The sequence below is a fragment of the Neomonachus schauinslandi genome, chromosome 2, assembly GCF_002201575.2.
Source record: "Neomonachus schauinslandi chromosome 2, ASM220157v2, whole genome shotgun sequence".
Lineage (NCBI taxonomy): Eukaryota > Metazoa > Chordata > Mammalia > Carnivora > Phocidae > Neomonachus > Neomonachus schauinslandi.
Genome location: NC_058404.1, coordinates 95,925,824 through 95,952,403, shown reverse-complemented (window position 1 = coordinate 95,952,403; position 26,580 = coordinate 95,925,824). Strand labels below are relative to the sequence as shown.

Here is a 26,580-nt window from a genome sequence, read left to right as displayed (position 1 = left end):
TCTAAAAAACAAAATGAGTAAACAAAAAGCAAAGTCAGACCTGTAACTATCGAGAGCAAACTAATGGTTGCAGAGGGGCAGGGGTAGGGGGTGTAGACAAATGGGTGAAGGGGGAGGGAGATACAGGCTTCCAGTTATGGAATGAATAAATCACAGTAATAAAAAGCACAGCATGGGGAATATAGCCGATGATATTGTAATAGCATTATATGGTGACAGATGGTTGCTACACTTGCAGTGAGCATAGCATAACATAAAACTTGAATTGATATGTTGTACACCTGACACTAATGCAGTATTGTGTGTCAACTATACCCAAATAAAAGAAAAAAGAAAAATTTTGCCTTTCTTACAGGAACTGGCAAAGGAAAGTTACTAAGTGCCAGAAATTACTGCAAAGACTAGTTAGAGAGGTGCCAAGCAACTTAAAACTCTCCAAAACTGATTTCTTTTTCTTAAGGGGCTTAAATTCAGGAAATGTTCTAATTAATAAAGCACAATTGTGCAAATTTTAAAAAATAAATAAAAATAATGGTTCCTGTTAAAATTGATAGCATCTTTGGCTTGGTTTAAAAAAAAGTTTTTGGAAGGGTAAGTGTGTATAGGGCCAGCAAATTGGTAATGGAATCTGGTTTTAATAATGGAAAAAGAATGATATAAAATCTAGGACCTTCAGTTTTATGGCCAAAGAATGTTCGTGCCATTAGTAAGATCTGAAATGTATTCTGATACTACAGAGTGAGGATCTGGCTTGGAGGAAAGCTGACTGTAGGTTCTGGGGGCCTAGATATTTCAGTGATACCTCCTGAGTTGGGTTACTTAATGACAACATTGCCAACGTACTTTAAAAAAAAAATGATCTGGGCGCCTGGGTGGCTCAGTCGTTAAGCGTCTGCCTTCGGCTCAGGTCATGATCCCAGGGTCCTGGGATCGATTCCCACATCGGGCTCCCTGCTCGGCAGGAAGCCTGCTTCTCCCTCTCCCACTCCCCCTGCTTGTGTTCCTGCTCTCGCTGTGTCTCTCTCTGTCAAATAAATAAATAAAATCTTTAAAAAAAAATGATCTTTTAAAAATAAACATTCTAGAGTAGCTATAGCTTGTTCGGAGATAGATTTCTTTAGAAATCTGAAAGCATTTTTTTTTTTTTAAGATTTTATTTATTTATTTGATAGAGAGACACAGCGAGAGAGGGAACACAAGCAGGGGGAGTGGGAGAGGGAGAAGCAGGCTTCCTGCAGAGCAGGGAGCCCGATGCAGGGCTTGATCCCAGGACTCTGGGATCATGACCTGAGCCGAAGGCAGACCCTTAACGACTGACCCACCCAGGTGCCCTTGAAAGCATTTTTTCTACTGTCATCTTGGTCAGGTTCTTTTTCTTGTGAAATTTAGTCCCTTTAGATTTTTTGTAACAAGTGATTTTGTTGTTGTTGAGGTTTTAAGAGTATTTCTTCATCACCACTATTGAAATTTCAGATGATATACCCTGGAGTTGGTCTGTTTTTATTTATTGTGCTGTGTATTCATGTCCGTTATTTTGGGAAAATTCATGTTTCTCTTTTTTTCACTTTTCGTGTTCCTTTTTATCTGATGTTGGACCCCCTAGGACTCCCTGAATTGATCATCTGGCTACTGTTTTTTTGGAATTGGGGATTTAAAAAAGATTCTGTTTTCTGATATTTCCATCAGTTTTTTGTTTTTGTTTTTTTTTACAGTCCTCTTTTTTTTTTTTTTTAAAGATTTTATTTATTTATTTGACAGAGAGACACACAGCGAGAGAGGGAACACAAGCAGGGGGAGTGGGAGAGGGAGAAGCAGGCTTCCCGCAGAGCAGGGAGCCCAACGCGAGGCTCGATCCCAGGACCCTGAGATCATGACCTGAGCCGAAGGCAGACGCTTAACGACTGAGCCACCCAGGCGCCCCTACAGTCCTCTTTTAGGGTGATGATTATTTCTTAATATGTGGTGATCTTTAGTTGATGGTTCATATTAGTTATTGATAAATTGGTATGGACTTCTTTTGTGGCCTTGTAGATTGCTCATCCAGAAAGCCTTTCTCCTGAATGTGAGATGTCATCATGCACACTCTTGGTTAGGTGTAAAGGTCCTGTTAGACTTCTGGACCTTGGCAGAGAACAGTCATGCTAGTTCTGAGTCTTCAGAATTGATAAAATCAGTACTTTTCTCTGGGAAGTAGAATTCCTTAGTGTACTTCATTCATTGGTAAAATTACCTTCTCTTTCTTCCCCCCAGCTCTTTTTTAGAAGTTTAGAATAATATTGGGATGTGTTCAACCTCTGTCTGGCTCCATGGACATGAGCCTTCTCTTGGCAAATCCTTCATTTTGTTTAGAAAGCAATTCTTGGGCTTTAAGTTGGGAGCAGATTTTATAGTTTCATATTCTCAGGTAAGGGTGTGGGACTGACTGTCTAGCTGTATCCTGTAGTTTGGTTTTCCAAATATCCATTTTGATGGCTGTCACATAGTCCATTCCTGCTCACTATGCTTATCTCAAAACTTTTTAGGGCCCCGGTGGAACCAGTGGTGTCAGTCTTTATATAGATTCTAGGTTGCTGTTTCCTCTAGTCTTGTTTATTATCAATACAATCCCATTTGCTTTCTGCTTTCCAGAAAGTCAGAACAATTTCTGATTTTCTGATAGTATAATACTTGTTTTCATATTGACATGGATTTATTTTTTTCATTACTGTGAATCATTACTGCAAGTAAGTGTGCTCAGTCAAGTTCTCTTCAACCCAAATCTCTTGTTTCTTCCTCACAAATTAAAAAAAAAAAAATCTGTGTTTGAAACAAATTTAAATACAACTGATACAAAGTAAAAAGTAAGAAACTCTGTCCAGGGTTTATCATTATTAACAGTTCGGTGTTTATTCTCAGACTTTTTTTCATGTACTTGTAAATGTGAATAACAAGGTATATAGTTTTTTAAAAAATATATTCACAGTTAAAACTTATTTATTTTTATTATGTTTTTTTAGTAAAAACTTATCATGGACTGTCTTCTATTTAGTAGAATGTTAGCTCTGTCTGGGCAGAGTTATTATTGTATATCCTTCCCTTGAACAGTGCCTGGCTCACACTGAGAACCAGATAATAATTGACTGAAAAGATATGTACTACATTAATAGGAATTCTGAGAGAGGGGGATTTTTTTTTTTTTTTTTTTTTTTTTTAATTCATGAGAGACAGAGCGAGAGAGAAAGGCAGAGGGAGAAACAGGCTCCCAAGGAGCAGGGAGCCCGATGCGGGACTCGATCCCAGGACCCTGAGATCATGACCTGAGCCGAAGGCAGACGCTTAACCATCTGAGCCACCCAGGCGCCCCGAGAGGGGGATTGTTTTATTCTAGGCAGAGGAGAGTTAACATTTGCTGAAGGATAAGGATTGGTCAAAGGCTGACATTGGAAAATGACATTGAGACATCTGTTTTCTTGTGTTGAGAGTTATGGAAATCTAGAGGAGGTTAGATTTTAGAAGATCTAGGATCTAAAGTTTTGGACTTGTTTATGTCACCCAATAGGAAGCAATTTAAATTTTTTCAGGAAGGACAAAGTTCAACAGTTCAATGCATGTTAAGGTAAATTTAATATGAAAACCTGGCCACAATGAGTGAGGCTGAAGATTGAGAAGAGGGATTAGCTAGGAAACCTAGCTAATGGCATTAAATGTTGTGAGGATTTGGATTAGGAAGATCATTGAATTTGGAAGTCAGAAAACCTTGATCTAGTCCTGACGAATTCTGATTCTGGACAAATTAACTTCATAGCTCTAAGCCTTTTTTCCCCCTCATTTGTAAAATGAGTTGGTGTGCTATAATGGATTAGCTAAGCACCATTCTTACTCTAAAGGAGTCTTTAACCCTCCTTTTACTCAATTTTGTGTTTTTATTTAGCGTTAAACTTAGTGTTTAGCAAATTCTTTGTATTTATTGGGCCAGAATAATACTGGCTTGATTTTCTTTTATAATTTGCCTGCTAACTAGTTACTGAACACACAGGCTTCATATTACTAACTTGTAACATTATTGTGATATGTTTCTTTTCAAATGATTAAAAAAAGTTTGTATATAAAATACCATTTTCTTCCTTTAGGAATCATCATCTCTACCTGAAGAGGCATCAGATCAGCTGTATCCTTCAGATGAACAAGAGCAAGAAGAACTTGATTTTTTATTTGATGAAGAGATAGAACAAATAGGACGAAAAAACACATTTACTGATTGGTCTGATAATGATTCAGATTATGAAATTGATGACCAGGATTTAAACAAGATTTTGATTGTAACTCAGACACCACCTTACATGAGAAAACATCCTGGAGGAGATCGAACAGGCAACCACATGTCTCGGGCAAAAATTACATCTGAACTTGCTAAAGTCATTAATGATGGCTTATATTACTATGAACAGGATCTATGGATGGAGGAAGATGAAAACAAACACACAGCCATAAAGGTAATATTTTCTGGGTAATATTTCTGCTGATAATAGTTTTTTTATTATGTTGCTCCCTGTACTTTCCTAAACTTGAGGCTTTATTTTATTAAATTTTGAATATAAATAAATTTAATTTTGAAAAATTCCCAGAGTATGTCTGATAGTCACAACCTGAGAAATAATTTTATTAAAATGACAGTGAAATGAATAATTATAAAAAATTAGCACTCATTTACTAAAACCCTTTTTTCAGTGAAAATAATAAGGCTCTTTCTAATAAGAAGAAAAAAACCTGAAGTTAATGGACAGACTTAGTTTATATGCTCATTCCTTACCCTGGCCTATAATCACCCCAGCTAAATGAGTAGAGTTTTAGAGAAGGCTTACTTTTGTTGTTCGCTTCCATTGTTCTCTCCTTAGTCTATGGTGAATGCTTTATGGTTGTGGACAAGGATAGAAGATTAAAATGGCTGATTGTCTCTCCTTGTGCAATCATTACTGTGGTGTTAGGGGTGCTCTTTGAAACCTTGTTCCAGTTTTTTATCTTCTTGAATTTGACCCCACATCCTGAATACCTATCCTAGTTATGAGGGTAAAATATGAGAGAACCAGAGTATTCTACTGGCTATCTGCGTGAATTTTAATGATAAAGATAGGGACTAATGGGATCTTTTTCTGCCATTAAAAAAAGTTAAATATTTGTTTTTGGGACAGAATAATGAGGGGAAAGTTGTGTAACTATACTATGCCAAATAGAGGAGAGATCTTGGTCAGAAATAGTTAACAGTTGTAGAAAAAGAGTCTGCCAACTAGTGATTGAAATCGAAGGGACTGGCTGTCCATGGAGGTTCGTTATCATTAGCAAGAAGTGTGCTTTCCTCCTTCGCTCTTCATTTCTTTTTCTTTCTGGAATTCCCATCAGTGCATTCACCCCCTTACCTTCTCTAACCATTGCCTTTTTGGAGACCATGCCTCAGGTTATTGTAGCTTGTCTGTAACTTAAGGGCCTGAATAGTTTTCTCTGTCCTACTACTGTGAAAAGGAAGTATGTTTTTATAGTTTCTTGGTTTAAATCTTTCCTTGTCTAAGCATGGTTATTTTGTTTGTGATACTTAGGTTCTATAAGTAATCTCTAACTTAAATCCTTTTGGAATAGAAAGAGCTAGAAATAAATTTAATAATAGGTTAAAATTACACTCCCTCCATTCCCTATCTCTCTACCCTGCTTTGTTCTTCACCATCTACTGTTCTGTATATTGCACTTCTTTTCTGTTTTGATCACATGGATATAAGATCAATGAAGATAGGAATTTTTATCTTATTTTGTACACTACTATATCTCCACTGCTAGAACAGTTCCTGGCACATAGTAGCACTCAATTCGTATTCATTAGGTGGATAAATGAATAATGGATTAAACATTATGAACTAACCAACAAAAAGCTAACCACTGTATATAATATTGGTTCTATGGGGAATTTTTTTGAGTTCCAAATAATGAACTTTCAGGCCATCTTGAGAAACATATTTGTAGGTGATTATTTATTTGCTTTAACTAAAGTGTAGACAACAATAAGGAAAAGCCATGTATTGAGTTAATTAAAAACCAGCATCTGACCACTTAACCCTGAAACATTAGGGGAAAGTAATCTTGGCTATATGACTCTTAAGCATTATGGGTCTGTTCATAAGTATATTGTATTTTAGCCTGATTTGTATGTACATTCTTATCACCTGACTTATTCCCCTTTTTTCTAATTCTGTGTTCAACATGTAATTTCTGATTAGAATTGTACTTTTCCTGTGGGTCTGCTTAAAAGGAAAGAAAACAATGTTTTAATATATATTTGTTAAACTCCTACTATGAGCCAGACATTGTGCTAGGTCCTGGGCGTGGAATGGGAAGATAACAGTAGGGTCTGTACATGCCTGGTTCTTACAAATAATTGGGACGACAGACATTAAAATAAACCCACAATAAATACTTAATTACAAATTAAAAATTATAATAAATGTGCTAAAGGAAAAGAACAGGATGCTCCTGGGTTGGATTGTCAGGGAATGAATGCCTGTGAGAAAGTCAATTATAGTGAGATCTGAAGTATGAGTAAGATTAAACCCTGCAAAGACCAGGTAAACCATATTCTAGGAAGAGGAAACGGCAAGTGGCAAGGATCTTTGGGAAGAAAGAATTTGGTGTATTTTAAGGACTGAAAAACAAGTCCATTTGTTTATAGTATTATTATATAAGGACAGTTATGGTAGTATATAGGCAGAAGTCTGATCATGTATGGTTTTGTGGGCCGTGCTAAATTGGAATTTTTCTAAAGTTCAAGTAAAGTACCTTGGAGGGTTTTACACAGGCAACAGGGCTTAATCTAATTTTTCTTTTTATTTTTTCTATTTATTTTTTTTAAGATTTTATTTTAGAGAGAGAGTGAGCGGGGGGAGGAGCAGAGGAAGAGGGAGAGAGAGAATCTCCAGCAGACTCTGCACTGAATGTGGAGCCCGACATGGCACTCGATCTCATGACCCTTAGCTCATGACTTGAGCTGAAACCAAGAGCCAGATGCTTAACCAGCTGAGCCACCCTAGTTTTTGTATTTAAAAGATAACTCTGGTTATTATGGTGGAGAATGGATTAGATAGGTACAAGAGTGGCAGAAGAAATCCCCTTGGGAAGCTATTAAAGTAGTCTAGGAGATGGGTATTGATAATTTAAGGTAACTTGGTAGCAGAGGAAATGTTGAAATAAGAAAACCCAAATCTGAGCCCTGAGGAATCATCACTTAGGAGTTGTAATAGGAAGTGGTGCTGTAGAAGCCAAAAACCAACTTCAAGAGGAAAGAATAATCAGATGTGTCAGGAACTGGACAGATTGAGTTAGATGTAAATGAAAAGAATGCCAAATTGATAGGGTAGTTTAGTGATCTTTTCTGACTTCGCAAAAGGATTTTTTGCTGGATCCAGAAGTTATATTGAACTGCACTAGACTGAGTGTAGGCTTTCTGTTTCTGCCATGTTCTTACTGCTGAAAACAACTCAAATGGCCTTTTAATAGATGAGAAAACATCTTAAAATCCTTGAAGATTGGCAAGGTAAGTTATTATCAGAATAAAGCCATAGAGAAGTGTGGAGTATTGAACCCAGTCTTGCCCTGGAGACCATTTTGGAATTTGGGGAATTTGAGGAATTCAGCATTCCAGAAGTCCCCCAAAAATAAAGGGGGAAAAGCCATAGCCACAAACCTATGGCTCAGCCAAAGTTGGGGATTTGAGCGAGTCTTCTATTAAATTGGTACCTAAAAGGAATACACCCTAAGTGAAAGAGAACTTAACTTGCTTTCTCACCTACTCCTCTGTGGGACTACAAAGAAATTTCCCTAGTTGTGCTGAACAGACTAAGAAGAAAAAAAAATGGCTTAGAATTTATAATCATACAACTTAAATTCATAGTATCTAGATGACGTGACCACTAGTCATGAATTTTAAGTGATTATGACCTGTTAATTTCCCAGAAACCTAGCAGAAGCCAACATAGCTCCTTTGTGAGGACATTCGCTTTTATCCTAGACCTTGAATAATTTACTCAAATTATCTTAAAAGGAACGTGAGCAATTCACAAAATTAATAATAAAACAAGGAAATATGGTAATACATGTGAGAATGAGCAAAACCATACCCTGAAATAATTTAGATAATGGAATTATTAAACAGAATATGGAATAACTGTTAACTGTGTTTAAAAAAACAGTATATGCAGGGAAGAAGTACTAAACAGTAACATTCCTAGAATTTCTGCAAGTAAAAATAGTTAATTAAATTAACTCAATCAATTAAGGGGATTAATAGCAGATTAGATACAATTAGAGAATCAGTAAATCAGAAGACAGCTTACAAGAAACTACTCAGAAATCAGTACAGAGAGGCACAGAGAGGCAAAGAAAATATATTAAAGGGTATGTAATGATATTTTGGAGAATCTTTGCTATTATTTACTACATTTCAAATCAAGTTGTAGAATTTAACATCTGGATTTTATTTTATAGCTTTTTATTTTGAGAAAAGGTTTAGAAAGGCAAGAAATGTGGAATACAGAGTGATAAAAATGGTCTAAAATAGACATTTAATCAGAATTTCAGAAGGAAAGATTAGAGAAAAGGGGGCAAAGTCAGTATTTTAAGAGGTAATAGCTGGGACTTTTTCTGAATTGAGGAGCAGTTAGAGCAGCCAGGGGAAAAAAGGCAGAATACATTTAAAGGTAGGAGAGTGCACAGCTGACAGCTGACTTTCCAACAGTAAACAGTTGAATGCAACAGACACTGGAATTATTAATATTATTAATATAGGGAAAATAACTATCAACCTATAATTGTATAATTGTATGCCTTGCAAAATGTCTTTCAAGTAAGAGGGTGAAATATAATGAGAGAAATTGTAACTTAAGAAAGCCTCATCAAAGGAAATTGCAAAGGTGGAATAAATGATTTCAGATGCCAGGTATATAGAAAGCATTGCAGAGCAAAGCAAGAGATATGTGAATAAATCTAAATATTAACTGTATAAAACAGTGTCTTACAGATTTAACATAACATTAACACAGACTTGGAGAGAGCAATTAAATGAATAGTATTTAAGGGTTTTTTTGTGTCTAGGAAAAAGATACTGATTAGTTTTTAAAGTTTTCATGTTGCAGTTTGAAGGATACCCATTCAAAAATAAAATTAGAGGAAAGAACTGTGAAACTAGGAGAAAGGGAAAATGTAGAATAAGGAAGGGGCTTCCAGCACAAAAATAAAGTGGTAGGTTTGTTTGTTTATTTATCTGAGAGCAAGCCAGTGAGCTGGGGGAGGGGCCAGGGGGCAAAGGGAGAGAGGATCTTAAGCAGATTCCGCTGAGTGCAGAGTCCAGTGGGGGGCTAGATCTCATGACCCTGAGATCATGACCTGAGCCAAAACGAAGAGTTGGACACTTAACTGACAGTCACCCAGGCGCCCCTAAAGTTGTAGATTTAAACCCAAATGTTTAGATAGCAAAAATAATAAATATCATCAGAGTATATGTAAATAAAATCAGTTATGTTATTTATATGTGACATCAAAAAGATAAGGGAGCATACACCATAAAGTAGTAACCTACCAAAATCAATCTGTAGATTCAGCATAATCTCTGTCAATATCCTAAGTGGCTTCTTTGCAGAAAAATGAGATGTTCTAAAGTTGGTATTGAAATTCAAGGGACCCAGAATAGCCAAAACAATCTTGGAAAAAGAACAAAGTTGAAGAATTCATATACAGTCCTTATGTTAAAACAGTGTTGTTACTAGGAAAAGCATAGACAAACAAAGTCCAGAAATAAATGCATATGTCTTTGTTCAACTGACATCTGGCAAAAGTGCCTAAACCATTCATTCAATAGGCAAAGAATAGTCTTTAATAAGTCGTCTTGGGACAGACAAGTGGATATCCATATGCAAAAGAATATATTAGATGCCACCCTAACTCACCATGTACAAAAAAATTGACTCATTTGAATTGATACAAAATATAAGAGCAAATACTATACAAGGATTGCAAGGAAACATAAAATCTTCATGACTTTGTATTTGACAGAGTGGTTTCTTATATGAAACCAATACACAAGCGACAAAAGAAAAAAATTGGATATCATAAAAAATTTTTAAATTTTGTCCTTCAGGGGGCACCATGAAGAAAATGATAGGGAAAGAAAAAAAACACGTAATACCATTTACATTAGCACCCCTTCCCCAAAATGAAATAATGAGGTATAAAGCTAATTAAAGGTGTAGGAGATCTATATGAGTAATATGATAACTCTTAATGAAAAGAAATTAAAGAACTACTAAATGAGACAGGAAGACTCAGTATTACCAGTTTTCCCCAAATTGATCTGTAGATTGAATGCAGTCCCAATCAAGATTCCAGGAATTTATTTTGTGGATATTAACTGAGTGGTTCTAAAATTTATACAGAGAGGCAGAAGACCAGGATTGCCAGTACAGTACTGAAGAACAGTCAGAGAGCTGATACTTTCTGACTTCAAGAGTTACTGTAAAGCAACAGTGATCAAGACAATGTGTTATTGGTAAAAAGAATAGACAAATAGATCAATGGAACACAATAGAGAGCCCAGAAACACACTTTCAATAATACAGTAAACTGATACTTGACAAAGGACAAAGGCAGTACAATGGAGAGAATAGAGTCTTTTCAACAAATGGTAATGGATCAACTTGAGACCCACATGCAAAAAAATGAATCTAGACTCAGACCCTATATTTTTTCACCAAAAGTAGGTCCAGGTGGATCAGACCTACATGTAAAACACAAAACTGTGAAACTTCTAGAAAATAACATAGAGGAAATGTAGATGATCTTGGGTTGGTTGATGACTTTTAAAAATGAATTTTGGAGCGCCTGGGTGGCTCAGTTGGTTAAGTATCTGCCTTCGGCTGGGGTCATGATCCCAGGGTCTTGGGATCGAGCCCCACATCAGGCTCCCTGTTAAGTGGGGAACCTGCTTCTCCCTCTCCTCTGCCCTTCCTCCCTGCTTGTGCTTTCTCTCTCTCTCTCTCTTTCTCTCAAATAAATAAAAGAGGGGCGCCTGGGTGGCTTAATCAGTTAAGCGGCTGCCTTTGGCTTGGGTCATGATCCTGGAGACCTGGGATCTAGCCCCACATTAGGCTTCCTCCTTAGCCGGGAGTCTTGTTTCTCTCTCTCCCTCTGTTCCTCCCTCCACTCGTGTTCTGTCTCTCGCTCATTCTCCATCTCAAATAAATAAAATCTTTAAAAAAAAAAATGTCGTTTAAAATAAAATCTTTTAAAAAAGTTAAATTTTATTTTTGAGAGCATGCACGTGTGAACTGGGGGAGGAGCAGAGGGAGAGGGAGAGAAAATCCCAAGCCGATTCCATGCTGAGCCTGATGCGGGGCTCAGTCCCACGACCCTGAGATCACAGGCTGAGCTGAAATCAGGAGTTGTACACTCAAACCAACAGAGCCACCCAGGTGCCCCTGGTTGATGATTTTTTAGATACAACTCCAAAAGCATGATCCATGAAGGAAGAAATTGTTGTTGGACTTACTTAAAATGAAAAACTTCTGCTCTGCAAAGAACACTGTCCATAATGAGAAGACACACACCACATACTGGAAGAAAATGTTTGCAAAAGACACATAATGGACTGTTACTCAAAATATTAAAAAAAAAAATCTTAAAACTTAATGTGAAAACAACCTGATTAAAAAATCGGCCAAAGATCTGAACAGACACCTCACCAAAGAAAGTTATACAGTTGGTGAATAATCATATACTCAGAGAAGTGCAAATTTAAGCAATGAGATACTACAACACGTTGGAATGGTCAAAATCCACAACCCTGAAAACATCAAACACTGATGAGGATGTGGAACAACAGGCACTCGTTCCTGTTGGGAATGCAAAATTGTATAGCCACTTTGGGAGACAGTTTGTTTCTTACAAAACTAAACATACTCTTACCATACTATCTAGTAATCATCTTCCTTGGTACTTAACCCAAAGGAACTGAAAACTTATGGCCACACAAAAATCTGCATATGTTGGTGTGGCTGAGTGGCTCAGTCGGTAGAGCATGTGACTCGATCTTGGGGTTGATAGAGCATGTGACTCGATTTTGGGGTTGAGTTGAAGTTAGAGTTTGCTTAAAAAAATCTGCATATGTTGTTTACAGTAGCTTTATTCATAATTGCTGAAGAAGCAACCACGATGTCCTTCAGCAGATGAATGGATAAATTGTGGTATATCCAGATAATGGAATATTATGCAGTGCTGAAAAGAAATGAGCAAACAATGGAGGAATCTTAAGTGCCTATTACTGAGTAAAAGAATCCAGTCTGAAAAGGCTACATACTTAGTGTATGATTCTAAGTATTTGAGATTCTGAATAAGGAAAACTATGGAGATAATAGAAATACCAGTGATTGCCAGGGTTTGGGGAGGGAATAAATGAATAGGCAGAACAGAGAGGTTTTTTAGGGCAGTTAAACTTTTCTGTATGACAGTATAATGGTGAGTACATGTCATTATACATGTATCAAAATCCGTGGGATATACATACCAAGAATGAAACTTACGTAAACTGTGGACTTCAGGTGATTATGATGTTTCAACGTAGGTCCACTAATTGTAACAAATGTAAACAATTAGTGCAGAATGTTGATAGTGGGGAGTCTACTTTTCACATAATTTTGCTGTGAAGCTACAAGTGCTGTAAAAACGCTGAAAAAGTGGGTTAGGAGAAAATGGTTGTGGATCATATTTTTAATAAAGGACTTGTATTTTTTTTTTTAAAGATTTTATTTATTTATTTGAGAGAGAGAATGAGATAGAGCATGAGAGGGGAGAGGGTCAGAGGGAGAAGCAGACTCCCTGCTGAACAGGGAGCCCGATGCGGGACTCGATCCCGGGACTCCAGGATCATGACCTGAGCCAAAGGCAGTCGCTTAACCAACTGAGCCACCCAGGCGCCCAAGGACTTGTATTTGTAATAACTCTTATAACTCAATAATAAAAAGACAACCCAATTATAAAATGAGCACAGAATCGGAATAGACTTCTTTTCCAGAGGAGATCCACAATCGGCTAATAAGTCCATGGAAAATTTGTTGATCTCATTAGCCACCAGAGGAATGAAGAATCAAAATCACTATGAGATCCATCCCACCTCCTACCTACTAGGATGACTATAATAAAAAAGATACATTCACAGTTTTGGTAATGATGGAGAGAAATTAAAATCCTTGTGGACTACTGGTTAGAATGTAAAATGATCCAACTACTTTGGAAAGTAGTGTGGCAGTTCTCAATAGGTTAAACGTAGATTTGTCTTATGACCAGGAATTCCACTCCTAATTATGTACACAAAGGAAATAACATATGTGCACACACAAACTTGTACAAAAATGTTAATTGCAACACTATGAAAGTGGAAAGAACCCAACGATGAGTGGATAAAAAGTGGTATAACCATATAAAAGTATTGTTTAACAATAGAAATGAATTTACTGATACATGCTGCAACATGAAAACATTATTCTAAATACCACATATTGTACGATTCTGTTGGTATGAAATGTCCAGAAGACAAATTAGATTAGTGATTGTTTAGGGTGGGGCTTAATTAGGTTGGGTGGGAATTTCCTTGTGAGGAAGTAGAGAGTGATTGCTGATGGGTACTGGGTTTCTTTTTGGAGTGATGAAAATGTCATAATACTGATTGTGATGATGATTGCAAAATTATGTATACTAAAAAGCAGTTGAATCATATACTAGGTTAGATGTACCATATGTGAATTATATCTTAAATTTTTTTTTTAAGTCCGTGCTATCCAAAGTGATCTATATAATTAAGTGCAATCCCAAGATCCTAACGGCATCTTTTACAGAATTAGGCAAATTAGCGCTAAAATTGATATGGAATCTTAAGGGACCCTGAAGAGCGAAAAAACAATTTCTAAAAATAGTACAGTTGGAAATACCACATTTCTTAATTTCAAAACATATTATAAAACTACAATAATCAAACTGTGTGGTATAAGCATACAGACAGACCTAGAAAAAATGAAGTAGAATATAGAGTCCAGAAACAAATCCTTGAGTTGACTATATGATCAAATAATTTTCAGTATGTGTGCCAAGATCACTAGATGGGAAAAGACAATCTAAGAAGCGGTGTTGGGGAAACTGTGCAAAAGAGTAAAAAGTTGGACCCTTCCCTTAACTTCATACGTAAAAAAATTTTGAAGATTAAAGACAAACTAGAAGAAAACACAGGGTGAATCTTCATATTTGATTTGGCAATGATTTCTTGGATACGACACCAAAAGCACATGTAATAAAAACAGTTTGGGATTATAATAACTTACAACAGAATGAAAAAGTCACCTACAGAAAAGAAGAAAATATTTGCATGTCCTCTGATAGAAGAAATCCAACAACTCAACAAGAAACTCAGTTTAAAAAATGGGCAAAGGACTTGAATAGACTTTTCTCCAAAGATGATCTACAAATGTCCAATGAGCACATGAAAATATGCTCAACATCACTGTTCATTAGAGAAATGCAAATCAAATTCACAATGAAGTATCACCTCCCACCCATTAGGATGGCTACTTTCAAAATAAAAAGTATAACCCAGAAAACAACAGTTGTAGAGGATGTGGAGAAATTGGAACCCTTGTGCATTGTTGATGGGAACATAAAATGATATAACTGCTATTGAAAACAGTATGGCCGTTCCTCAAAAAACTAAAAGGATATTTGCACAGTCATGTTCTTAGCAGTAGTATTCACAATAGTTAAAAAGCAGGCCGAATGTCCATCATCCGGTGAATGAATAAACAAAATGTGGTATATATGTTTAATGGAATACTATTCCGCCTTTAAAAAGGAAGGAAATCTGTCACATAATACAATATGGATGGTCTTTGAGGACATACTCAGTGAGATCAGCCACAAAGACACACTATGATCCCACTGATAAATGAGGCGCTAAAGAAATCAAATTCATAGAAACAGCAGATTGGCAGTTGCTTCCAGAGAGGGAGGAAGGGGGAGTTAATTGGTGTAAAGTTTTAGTTTTTCTAAATGAAAAATGTTTGGCTCTCTGTTGCACAACAGTGAATATACTTAACAGTATAGAACAGTACACTTAAAGATGGTTAGGATGGTAAGTTTTGTGTTATGGTTTTTTTATTCCAATTAAAAGTAAAAGTTTTGTAAAAGAACATCCACCCACCTCCCAAATAAAAAGTAACTAAAGCTTTTGTACATATTGATATCAGACAATAGATTTACAAAGTAGATTTGAAAACAAAGCATTACTAGTACTAAAGAGTCATTTTGTAATGACTTGATTAAAAGTCAAGAATCTTATCAGGAAAATACTTATTTTCAGGGGGATTCATGCTGAAAGAACAGGCATTATATAGCACTTGCTTATTCATTCATAAATAATAGGGGATGAACAAGAGGCTGAGCTAAAGTGTATAAATGTATTTAAAGTTGCTGCTTAGATGTTCTTTATGTAATTTTCTCACATTCATTTGGCTAAAGCAAATGATGGTGGCTAAATTTATGGGGCTGGAAATGTATATTCTCAAAAAGTGTGAAAGGTGGATATGCATAATCCCTTAATCTAGGGAATGCAGGCTTTGAACAATAATAGAATCTGCTATAGCTTCCAAGAAGATGAAAGTTAAAAAAAAGAATTAACAAAATAAATCCCCATAAAAGTATATGGAAGTAAATAATAATTAGATCTAACACAAGAGAATCATACCAACACTTAACTCTGTGGAAAGACTAATATTAATGAAGAAAAAGAAGAGGAAAATGTACTTATTTTCACTGCAGTAAAAATGGGGATGTAATTACTGATTATGGAAAAATTTAAGAAGGAATTTTAGACCAAGAATTTGAACATTAGCTAGGGAGAAATTTCTAGAAAAATTGGAAAAGAAAGTTGATAGAAACCATTTTTATAAATCTTTAAACTTGGAGAAAACTTGGCTTTATTAGCATGTTTTTCTAAAATTGGAATAATTCCAGCCATGCACAAGTATTTCCAGTGAATAGAGCTAATAGTAAATACTCAGATACTTGTTGAATGAGTAGGCGAAAAATAAATACTTCAGGTATTTTATGAGAAGAGCGTAACCTTGATACTGATAACCTGAAGAGAACATGAATGAGAAATTCATGAGAATATGAGAATTCAGCATTATAGGTTATCTAGGTATAAATATTTTAAACTTTTGTCAAATCAAATTCACTTCTGAAAGTAAGCTCCCTATTTTAAGGTCATTTATTAGAAATCTGAATTACATGTGCAAATTCCTTTTTGCATTTATTTAACATAATCACGTTACAGGGATTGGGATCTGGATATCTTTGAAGGACCCTTCTGCCTCCCATAGGATAGACCTTTTAGAAGACAGACCTTTGAAAAGGTAAAAGTTTTAACCAGACTTTTAAGGAGATTATTATAATTAAAGGTGTTAGTAAAGACATAAGTAGGGAGAGAAATAACAAGCTCACGTTTGAAAGATCCAGTGTGGTAAAGAGGGTAATTTTCCCAAAGCCAATTCAAAAGTTAATTAAATACCAGTAAGTATTTCAACAGATTTTTTTCAAAGGAATTTGATAAGCTGATTCTAAAATTTATATGAAAATATAAGGGACAAGAAACTCATCACACTCCTAAAAGCAGGGCAACTCGTTTTAGCAAATTAAAGATACGGATTGTAGAAATGGAATAGGAAGTCCCAAAACGGTTGCATGCATATATGCACACTTGGTGAATGACAGGTAGTATTACAAATCAAGGAGAAAATCTGATTTTTCATATGTGGTTCTGGGAAAATTGTGTGTGGGGGAAGAAAGTGAAATTACAGGCTTCTGCCTTCTAGTGTCAATTGAAACTATTCCCGTGAAAGGCAAAAGCAAAACGCTGTGAAGGGATAATAGTAAAAGATTTTCATTATCTCACAGTAGGGAAAGGTTTCTTAAGTGGACACAAAATACACAACCATAAAGGACAAAATAAAAAAATTTATCACAAATAATTTTTTATTAAACATCAAGAGTGCATATGTAGTTCATGAAGCGAAAAAAAAAATAGTTTCCATTCATGGTGTGATAAGTATTGTAAAACAAATGCATAGGGGCACCTGGTTGGCTCAGTTGATAGAGCATGCGGCCCTTGATCTCAGGTAGTGAGTTCAGGCCCCACATTGGGCATGGAGATTACTTCAGGAAAATTAAAAAAAAAATGTACAAATCAATAAAAGATGCAGTAGAAACTGATTATAAGACATGAACCAGCATTTCATGAAAGATGAAGCCCAAATGGTTGAACTCATGAAAAAGTGTTTAACATTATTAAGAAGATGCAAATTAAAATGTCAGTGAAATATTTCATGAAGCCCATGTGAGCAAAATTAAAACAGACTAATGTTTGGGAATATTTGGAACAAGAACTTTATTAATCTGTGGGAGTAAAAAATGTGAAACCATATCTTATGCTTACCATCTGTACTTAAGAATATGCTCTTGAGGAGTGCCTGGGTGGCTCAATTAAACGTCTGCCTTCTGCTCGGGGTCATGATCCCAGGGTCCTGCAAGTCCCACATCTGGCTCCTTGATCAGTGGGGAGCCTGCTTCTCCCTCTCCCTCTGCCTGCCACTCCCCCTGCTTACATAAGTCAAATAAATAAATAAAATCTTTAAAAAAAAATGCTCTTGAGTTGCATTGTTCCAACATTAACCACCTGTGGTTATTGAGTTTTCAAAATGACTAGTCCAAAAGGAGATTTGCTTTAAATGTACAGTATTGGATTTTGAAGGCTTAGTTAAGAAGAATGTAAAATATCTCAATGACCTTTATAATTATTGCATATTGAAATGATAATATATTTGGTTAAATAAAATATTAAAAAAATGTTTTTAATGTAGCTACTGGAAAATTTAGAATTACTTGTGGTTTTCATTATGTGTATATTGGACAGCACTGCTCTAGTGGAACTTAAAAGTGTTCATCAGCAACAATACATGGCAAAATAGCAAAATTGTTCATTATATTCACAGATTGGAAATAACTAAAATACCTATCAGCTACTGACTGGACATGTTATGGTATAGTATACAGTGTATAAATTATATAGTAGTGAAAATGAATGACAGCTATAAACACCTTTATGAATGAATCTTGAGAAGAGCTAAGTGTAAGAAGTTAAGAATGGTTATATACAGCGTATGATTCCATAAAGCTCAAGGGCAGGTCAAATCAAACATGTATCTTTCAGAAGTGTATGTATACATAGAAGGTCATATAAAGAAAAGCCAGGAATGATTGATCAGAATTTCAGGTCAGAATTTTGGTGATTTGGGGGGTGAGGGACTAGGATACACAGGTTCTAATGTACTAAGAGTGTTGTGTTTCTAGTTGCTATATGAATATTTTTCTGGATAAGTTGCACATGTATATTTAATACATTCTTCTGTATGGCATATTTCCTAATAATACCTAGTAAAACCAGGCTAGCATGAACTGGGATGTGTGGGACAATAAGAGGCAAGCCAAAGCTGACTAATTCACTTCTTGGAGCTGCAGGGTTGTTGCTCCTTGGGCTAAAACTCAAGGTAGGTTGAGCCTGTCTTTGTTTTTTTTGCATCTAACCATTCTTACCCAGTGGTCTGCTTGGGGTGGTGGTGGAAACTTGGACAGTGTTGAAGGCACTATTAATAGAAGAGATACAGATAGGCCTTCCATCTCAGAGATGTGCTGGTGGGCCTCTGTGTCTGTTTACTCATAGTGCTCGCTTGCCTCTGGGCACATGAAGTTCAGGGACTGCCCAGTCTACTATCTCTCATGATACTGCCCCCTAATTAGAAATCTTTAGTTTGAATCTGCAGAACAAGGGAGAGAAACCATTACAACCAGTTCCTCAATCATTATACTCTCTGTTCCAGTTGTTTATGTAGAAACCTAAATATATATATTCATACCTTTGTTTCCAGCATTTCAAGAAGAACCTTCAAATTGAAAGCTTCTGAATCACATCGGTCAGCCTGCTTATAATCTCATCTTTAGGCTCATAACATTTGCTGTTGTACAGTATGCCAGCTTTGTCCAGTACTTCCTGGAGTATTATGTGAAGTTAATCACTGGTGGTCTAAGTGTCAATTTCCAGAGGTGGTCTTGGAGTTACTGGCTTTGTGTTGTGTAAGAAAACATTTCCAGGGGCACCTGGGTGGCTCAGTCGTTAAGCGCCTGCCTTCAGCTCAGGTCATGGTCCCGGGGTCCTGGGATCGAGCCCCGCATCGGGCTCCCTGCTCGGCGGGAAGCCTGCTTCTCCCTCTCCCACTCCCCCTGCTTGTGTCATCTCTCTGTCAAATAAATAAATAAAATCTTAAAAAAAAAAAAAAAAAAAAGACATTTCCAGTTGCTGAATGACCGAGACCATTGCAGAGACATTGTTGAGAGTATACTGAGTGGGGGCTCTCTCTTCTACCTTGACCCAGATAATGTTCTGGAATTGTGGATACCCAGTGGCTGCTCTTGATTTTGCTGACTACTTGCCACATTCCCCTTACAAATGCAAGTAGGCCCTTGTCTGTATTTGTTGCAGGTAGTGAGAGGAACTTCAACTGTGGTGAAGTCTTTGGTATATAGCTGGAAATGGTGTACAAATCACCAAGAGATACCACATCATCACCTGGCAGACATCATATGGGCATCATATTGACTTGGCAAGAAGAGAGTCATCTAAATTTTCCCTCACTACCAGTTGAGCTGTTCTTTTCTCACTAGTGAAGAACACCAAGTTGAGAACCTTTCTGGCAAAACTGAGGCCTGTTCCTGACCAAGAATCAACTTGTGTGCAAGTTCACTGAGTACAGTTTTGGACTAAAAACTTCTATGAATCTCAGATGGGGGTCATTCTTTTCTACCTCATAGGGTTGTAGAGACTTGGAAACCGTAAAGACTGGGCGTGTGGGAGAAAGAACAAAGGCCATATTATAGTTGTGTGGGACCAGTAATAATTAATGATACCAGTGCAGGAGAGACCGGAGTTTAAAGAATGCAGAAGCTTCAGGCTTTACGTAGAAATTGTGACTGATTCAAAGTATAGTCTGTGGAGTTCTTCCTGGGTGCCACAATGTTAGACATTTCCATGATTAATCCTTTTGTGTATTTTAAAATGTAAAATTCCTTTTTTTTTTTTTTTTGAGATTTTATTTATTAGAGAGAGAGTACAAGCAGGGAGAGGGAGATGCAGGCTCCCTGCTGAGCAAGGAGCCGGATGTGGGACTCTATGGCAGGACCCTGAGATCATGACCTGAGCCAAAGGCAGACTCTTAACAGACTGAGCCACCCAAGTGCCCTAAAATGTGAAATTCTTAATTCTTCCTTCTAATACCTTAGTCTGAAAGATTCTCAGATCACTTTACTCTCATGTACAACATGAGGCCCCAAATCAAGTGTAATCACTCACTTTAGAAATGTTTTGAGGGGTGCCTGGCTGGTTCTGTTGGTAGAGCATGTGACGCTCTCGGGGTTGTGAATCTGAGCCCCATGCAGGGTGTAGAGATTACTTAAAAATAAAATCTTGAAATTTTTTTGAAAAATGTTTTGAATTGACTTCCTGCTGGAGAGACAGCTGAATCAGGAGACCTGATTTCAGGTTTTGCCCCATTGTTGAAATTCCAGCCATAATCCCTTGCATATGTTAGTGTCTTATCTTGACATACATACTTCAAATATGGTAGCTTCATAAGAAATTAACTCTTTGCCAGGGATTCAGTCATTAACATATATTTGAGTGCCTGATGGTGCTGGGAACTGGGAATGTAGTAGTGAACATGACTGACTACTGAAAATACAATCTCTTAGTAATTTATAATGATGGTGTCATTGGGAGTAGGGTGGGTGGATGGAGATAATTAGACCAGAAAATCTTTGCAATAGATAAGTACCATAATTGACCATTGAATTTAGCTATGAGCCTCTTCATAAACAGGAAAGAAGAAACTTGCTGAGTTACCTCAGTGGAACAGTTGGGGGAAAAGTCTGAAGAAATGACTAGTGGAAATATGAGTATAATACATTCAAATGTATGTGAGTATTAAATATTATATTGAATAATACAAGTATTGAACTTTGGTATAAAGTATTGGAGAAATAGTACCTAAAGGGACATAAGCAGTCAGAGAATGTGGTGTGTGTGTGTGTGTGTGTTTGTATATTTTTAAAGAATGGAAAACACTGGAACATTTACATGGTGACAGAAATGGTTGAGTAGAAAGGGAGAGTTGAAAATACAGAAGGGAGTAGAAAAATGGGGCTAAGTTCTAAGAGACAGGAAGGGATTCAGAACATGTGGAGCAGGGTTTGTCAGCCTCAGTACTACTGACATTTTGAATCAGGTAATTCTTTGTTGGGGCTGTCTTGCAACATTGGATGGTTAGCATTATCCCTGACCTCTACCCTTCAGATGCCAGTAGCACCCTACCCCCACAGTTAAAAAAAAAGTACCTTTAGGGGAGTTGTGGGCAAAATCACCCCTAGTTGAGAAGCATTTATACAGAAGTGTATTGGCCTTCAAAGTGATCCTGTCTTTATCTGGAGAGAAGTAGAACATGGGTGTGGGAGAGCTTGTAGATTTGGTGGTGGAAATATGAGGGAGTGAGTTCCTTCTCATGATTTAACCTTTCTCAGTGAACTGGGTCAAGGTTATGGGGCTGGTGAAAGTGTCGAGAGTGATGAAGATAAAAAGTCATTTTTGTAGAATGAGAGACTAGGGTTCTTAGAAAAATCGAAGATTCCTAGTGAGCAGTGGGAGACTAGAGGCTGCTTCTTTTGGAGGAAGTTTTACTGTAGAGGCTTTAGACCAAAGAGACCAGACAGAGGAAAATGGAGGATAGTACTGAGATTATTACTGACTGATTTCTAAAACCGATGGATAAAAGACTATCTAGATCTTACTTGATCTTGAACATTTATTTGGCTTTCCCATTAGTCAATTTTTTTTTTTTTTTTTTTTTTTTTGCTTTTCCTCCTACTTCTAAAGCCACTCTTTTTCAGTTCGATTTACATGCTTCTCTTTTTCCTTAAATGCCGGCGATTCCTAGGCTTATGACTTAAGATTCAACTATTCTCCCTAGGCCGTCTTTCTACTCAGGGCTTCATTTGTGGCTGTTGTTTTTAATCCCAACTCTTTTATGTCTAGGCTAGATTTTGATCCTAAATTTCAGGTACAGTGTATCTAGGTGTTTCCTGGGACATTTCATCATATTTGTCCTAGAGGCCTTTAAAAATCAACATGCCCCAAACAGTTTATTATTTCATAATTCAACCCCCCACCCACCCCAAGCTCCTTTTCCTCTCCAAACAAAACAAAAAACTACATTGCTCTATGATTCTTATCTTGATAATTGGCTCTGTGATCCCTGAACATTGTCATGGGTATAGCCCTCTTGCCTCACATTAGTCAGTAAGCCTCATTTGTACTCTCATATTTCATGAATTCTTCCATCTCTCTCTTTCTACTTTTCTACCCTATTGCTCCTCTCTTTGTACAGTGAAATACTTAGTTTCCCAAAGATACTCTTCTTATCTCTGAGCTTTTCCATATGTTTCTTCAAAGTCTTCAAATGCTCTTGCCCATCATCTTTGTTAGACAAACTCCTATTCATATTTCAGACTTGATTGGACATCAGCTTCTTTGAGCATCCTTTCCTGGTTTCCACTTCCTGCTCTTTCCACAGCACCTTATATAAACCTCTGGTATAGCAAAATACAAGTGAAGGAGGTTGATTCAAGTGTTCTGTATATGATTATATAAGGGTAAGTTCCCAGATGATCCTTCTGTGGAGAATAAGTAAAAATCCTAGATAAAATTATTGAAAAAATTTACAAAAAATAAGGTATACTCACTAATTCCACAGATTAAAGTGAGAATCTAGAGAAAGAAACTGAGTTCAAGAACAGGTGTTTACTCTGAAGGCATGTACTAAATAAGGTGAACTTCATTTTGAAATTCATAGCCTTATGAACATGGTACAGGAGATAAACTCTAGGATCCACCCAAGTGAGGAAGTAAAATAGGAGACGAGGCTATATCTTCAGTGACAGTGAACTAGAAATGAACTCACCATTCATTTGAGTCACAAAGAAACTAAGAAAAATTGCATACCCGGGTCTTGGTTCTGAATGGAGGCAGGTGGAAAGTGCTCTGAGAAGTAACTATGTGCTGGTAGTCATTTATGGATATTCAGTTGAAATTCATAATATATTTTATTAGTCTGAAAAAAGTTAAAACTGACAATATAAAGTAATTCTGGGCTGTTAATAATCACAGGTGCCTGGCATAAGCAAACCATATCATCTTTGGAGGAACTGAGGATGGCAGACTCTTCTGTATCAGGCTGGATAGTAAATATTTTTGACTTTACCAAATATTTTGGCCCGTTAGTTGTAGTTTGCTTCCCAGACTGACTTCATTCCAAGCCTCAAAATAGTTTCGATAAAATATTTTCTGAAGAAAATAAGTAGCTCTGAGAAAAAAATTATTAAACACTCACGGAAATAAGATACCAAGTGCATTCTACAGCTGAAATGACAGCAGAAAGAAACTCACAGATAATTTGAATGTTGGAATTACCCAGTCACAGAATAGCAGCCATAGTATATAAAATAAATGTTTTACATAGTTCAATTAATAAATGATGAAGTTCAAAGTATGAGAATGGGAAAATAAAAAGATTTGAAAAAATGAATGGAATTTCCTATAAGTGAATATTCATGTAAAATTAAGAATTCATAGTTGGATTTAATAGGTGAGACAAAGCTGACAAGACACTGAGAATTAGTAAGTTGGAAGAGAGGTTGGCAGAAATTACCCACAATAAAACAGTGTGAGAGGGAAATTATGAAAGACATTCAGGAATTGGAGTTAGAAAATCCAATGTACAGATCTAACTATAGTTCCAGAAAGAGCAGGGAGAAAGGGGGGGCTGAGGCAATATATGAAGATATAGGGCTAAGAATTTTCTAGAACTCATGGAATATAAGTTTAATAAATTGAATTTATTTCAGAATCAGGCTAATTTAGCCTTAGGATACCAGTTTGCCACATTTAGAGGTTATAAGAGAAAAAATATAAACTTAATAGATGTAGCAGTAGCATTTGATAAGCTTATATGTATTTAGGATTTAGAAAAAAGAATTTGCAAAATAGATGTAAGTTTCTATAACCCAAATAAAAATATCTGCACAGGAACCTGCATTTAACATTATACATAATGGTAAAAAATTTAAAGCATTCATTTAAAGAATAGGATGAAGTTAATAGCTATTTTATTTTTTTAAAGATTTTAATAGCTATTTTAGAAATCCTAGAAATTTAAAGATTACTAGAATTATTAGTCTGCAGCAAGATTCCTAGATATAAAGATCAATATATAAATGTCTTTGCATTTTTTCTAGCAACCAGAAAAATGAAAATTAAAAAAAAAAAAGCTGTTTATAATAGCAGCAAGAAGTAAGAAGCAGGGGTGCCTGGGTGGCTCAGACGGTTGAGTGTCTGCCTTTGGTTCAGGTCACAATCTTTAGGTTCTGGGACTGGGCCTAGCATCAGGCTCCCAGCTCAGCAGGGAGTCTGCTTCTCCCTCTCCCTCTGCCCCTCCCCCTGATTGTGCTCTGTCTGTCTCTCAAATGAATAAAAATCTTAAAGAGGTAAGAAGTAACTAGGATAATTGTAACAAAAAATGTGCAAGATTTTTGTGGAGAGCATTATAAACTTTATTAAAAAGATGTTAAGAGCTATAAATAGAGATGCTATCTTCACAGACTGCAAGAATTAACATTGTAGAAATGGTCCTCAACATCTTGATATATATATTCATTGCAGTCCCCCAAGTTTTTCCCCTCATTCTTTCCTTTACTCCCTTCCTATTAGGAGGAGCTGATTCCAAAATTTACATGCAAGTGCAAAATGTTAAAAGTAGCAAAGACACTTTTAGGTCGCCTGGGTGGCTCAGTCTGTTAGGTGTCTGACTCTTGATTTTGGATGGGGTCATGATCTCAGGTTTGTGGGATTGAGCCCCACATCATGCTCTGTGCTGGGCGTGGAGCCTGCTTGGGATTGTCTCTCTCCCTGTGTCCCCCTCTTCTGCCTACTCTCTCTCTCTCTCCCCCTCCCTCTGTAAAAAAAAAAAAAAAAGCAAAAGACACTTTTTTTCTTTTTAAGATTTTATTTATTTATTTGACAGAGACACAGCGAGAGAGGGAACACAAGCAGGGGGACTGGGAGAGGGAGAAGCAGGCTTTCCGCCGAGCAGGGAGCCTGATGTGGGGCTCGATCCCAGGACCCTGGGATCATGAGCTGAGCTGAAGGCAGACACTTAACAACTGAGCCACCCAGGGGCCCACAAAGTCACTTTTAAAAGTGCAAAGTTGACTTGTCCTACCAAATATTAAGATTTTTAATAAAGCTATAATAATTAAAATAATGAAATGTTGGTAATGCATATATAGATAATTTGAGAGAATAGAGAATCAGGAATATTTTACTTATATATAGACACAGGATGTATGACACAGGTGGTTATATTACAGAGCAATGGGGAAAGAATGCACTACTTAATAATGAGTCAGATACTTTATGGGGGAAAAAGTGAAATTTGAACCCTGCCTCAAACTACATTTACATTACTTTTAAGTGGATTAGAAACCTAAATGTGAAAGACAAAACAATAAACCTTTTCTAAGAAAATATCTCAACCACTTGTGGGGGAAGGTGAAGGAAGGCTTTTTTCCATAAATATACAAAGTTACTGATGGCATTTTATATCATTAAAAATAAGTATATTCATAAGTGATTAATTTTGTATGTTTGCATTTAGTTGTGAAATTTTTTCGTGTCATAATTTTCTTACTCCTGATTATGGCCTTTTCTTCCCACTCAAAGAATTAACTTCATGCTTGTTTAGTGATAAGGAACTCCTTTAACTTTTGTCTGGGAAACTCTGTTCTTCTATTCTGAATCATAACTTTGCTGGGTAGAGTGTTCTTGGTTGCAGAGTTTTTTCTTTTCAGTACTTTGAGTATATCATGCCACTCTCTACTGGCCTGCAAAGTTTCTACTAAAAAATCAGCTGATAGCCTTACAGGGTTTCCATTGTATATAACTTGTTTTCTTTTACTCCTTTTAAAATTCTCTCTTGGGGCGCCTGCGTGGCTCAGTTGTTAAGCATCTGCCTTCAGCTCAGGTCATGATCCCAGGGCCCTGGGATCGAGCCCCGCATTGGGCTCCCTGCTTGGTGGGAAGCCTGCTTCTCCCTCTCTCACTCCCCCTGCTTGTGTTCCTGCTGTTGCTATCTCTCTCTGTCAAATAAATAAATAAAATCTTTAAAAAAAAAAATTCTCTCTTTATCGCTACTTTTATGCCATTTTGCTTATTGTGTCTTGGTATAAACCTCTTTGGGTTAATTTTGTTGGGTGCTCTCTCTGTTTTCTGGATCTGGATTTCTCTTTTTCCAGATTAGGGAAGTTTTCAGCTATTAT

The 26,580-nt window shown here is 36.6% G+C and overlaps 1 protein-coding gene across 1 annotated transcript in view; it reads left to right on the top strand.

Annotated features, from left to right (window-relative positions):
* The window catches only part of LARP1B (La ribonucleoprotein 1B), a 129,602-nt gene that overhangs the window by 42,846 nt on the left and 60,176 nt on the right, over positions 1 to 26,580 (top strand). The window contains exon 11 of the mRNA XM_044912619.1: positions 4,110 to 4,472. Within this exon, the coding sequence (XP_044768554.1) occupies positions 4,110 to 4,472 (363 nt within the window). The remainder of the gene's footprint in view (positions 1 to 4,109; positions 4,473 to 26,580) is intronic.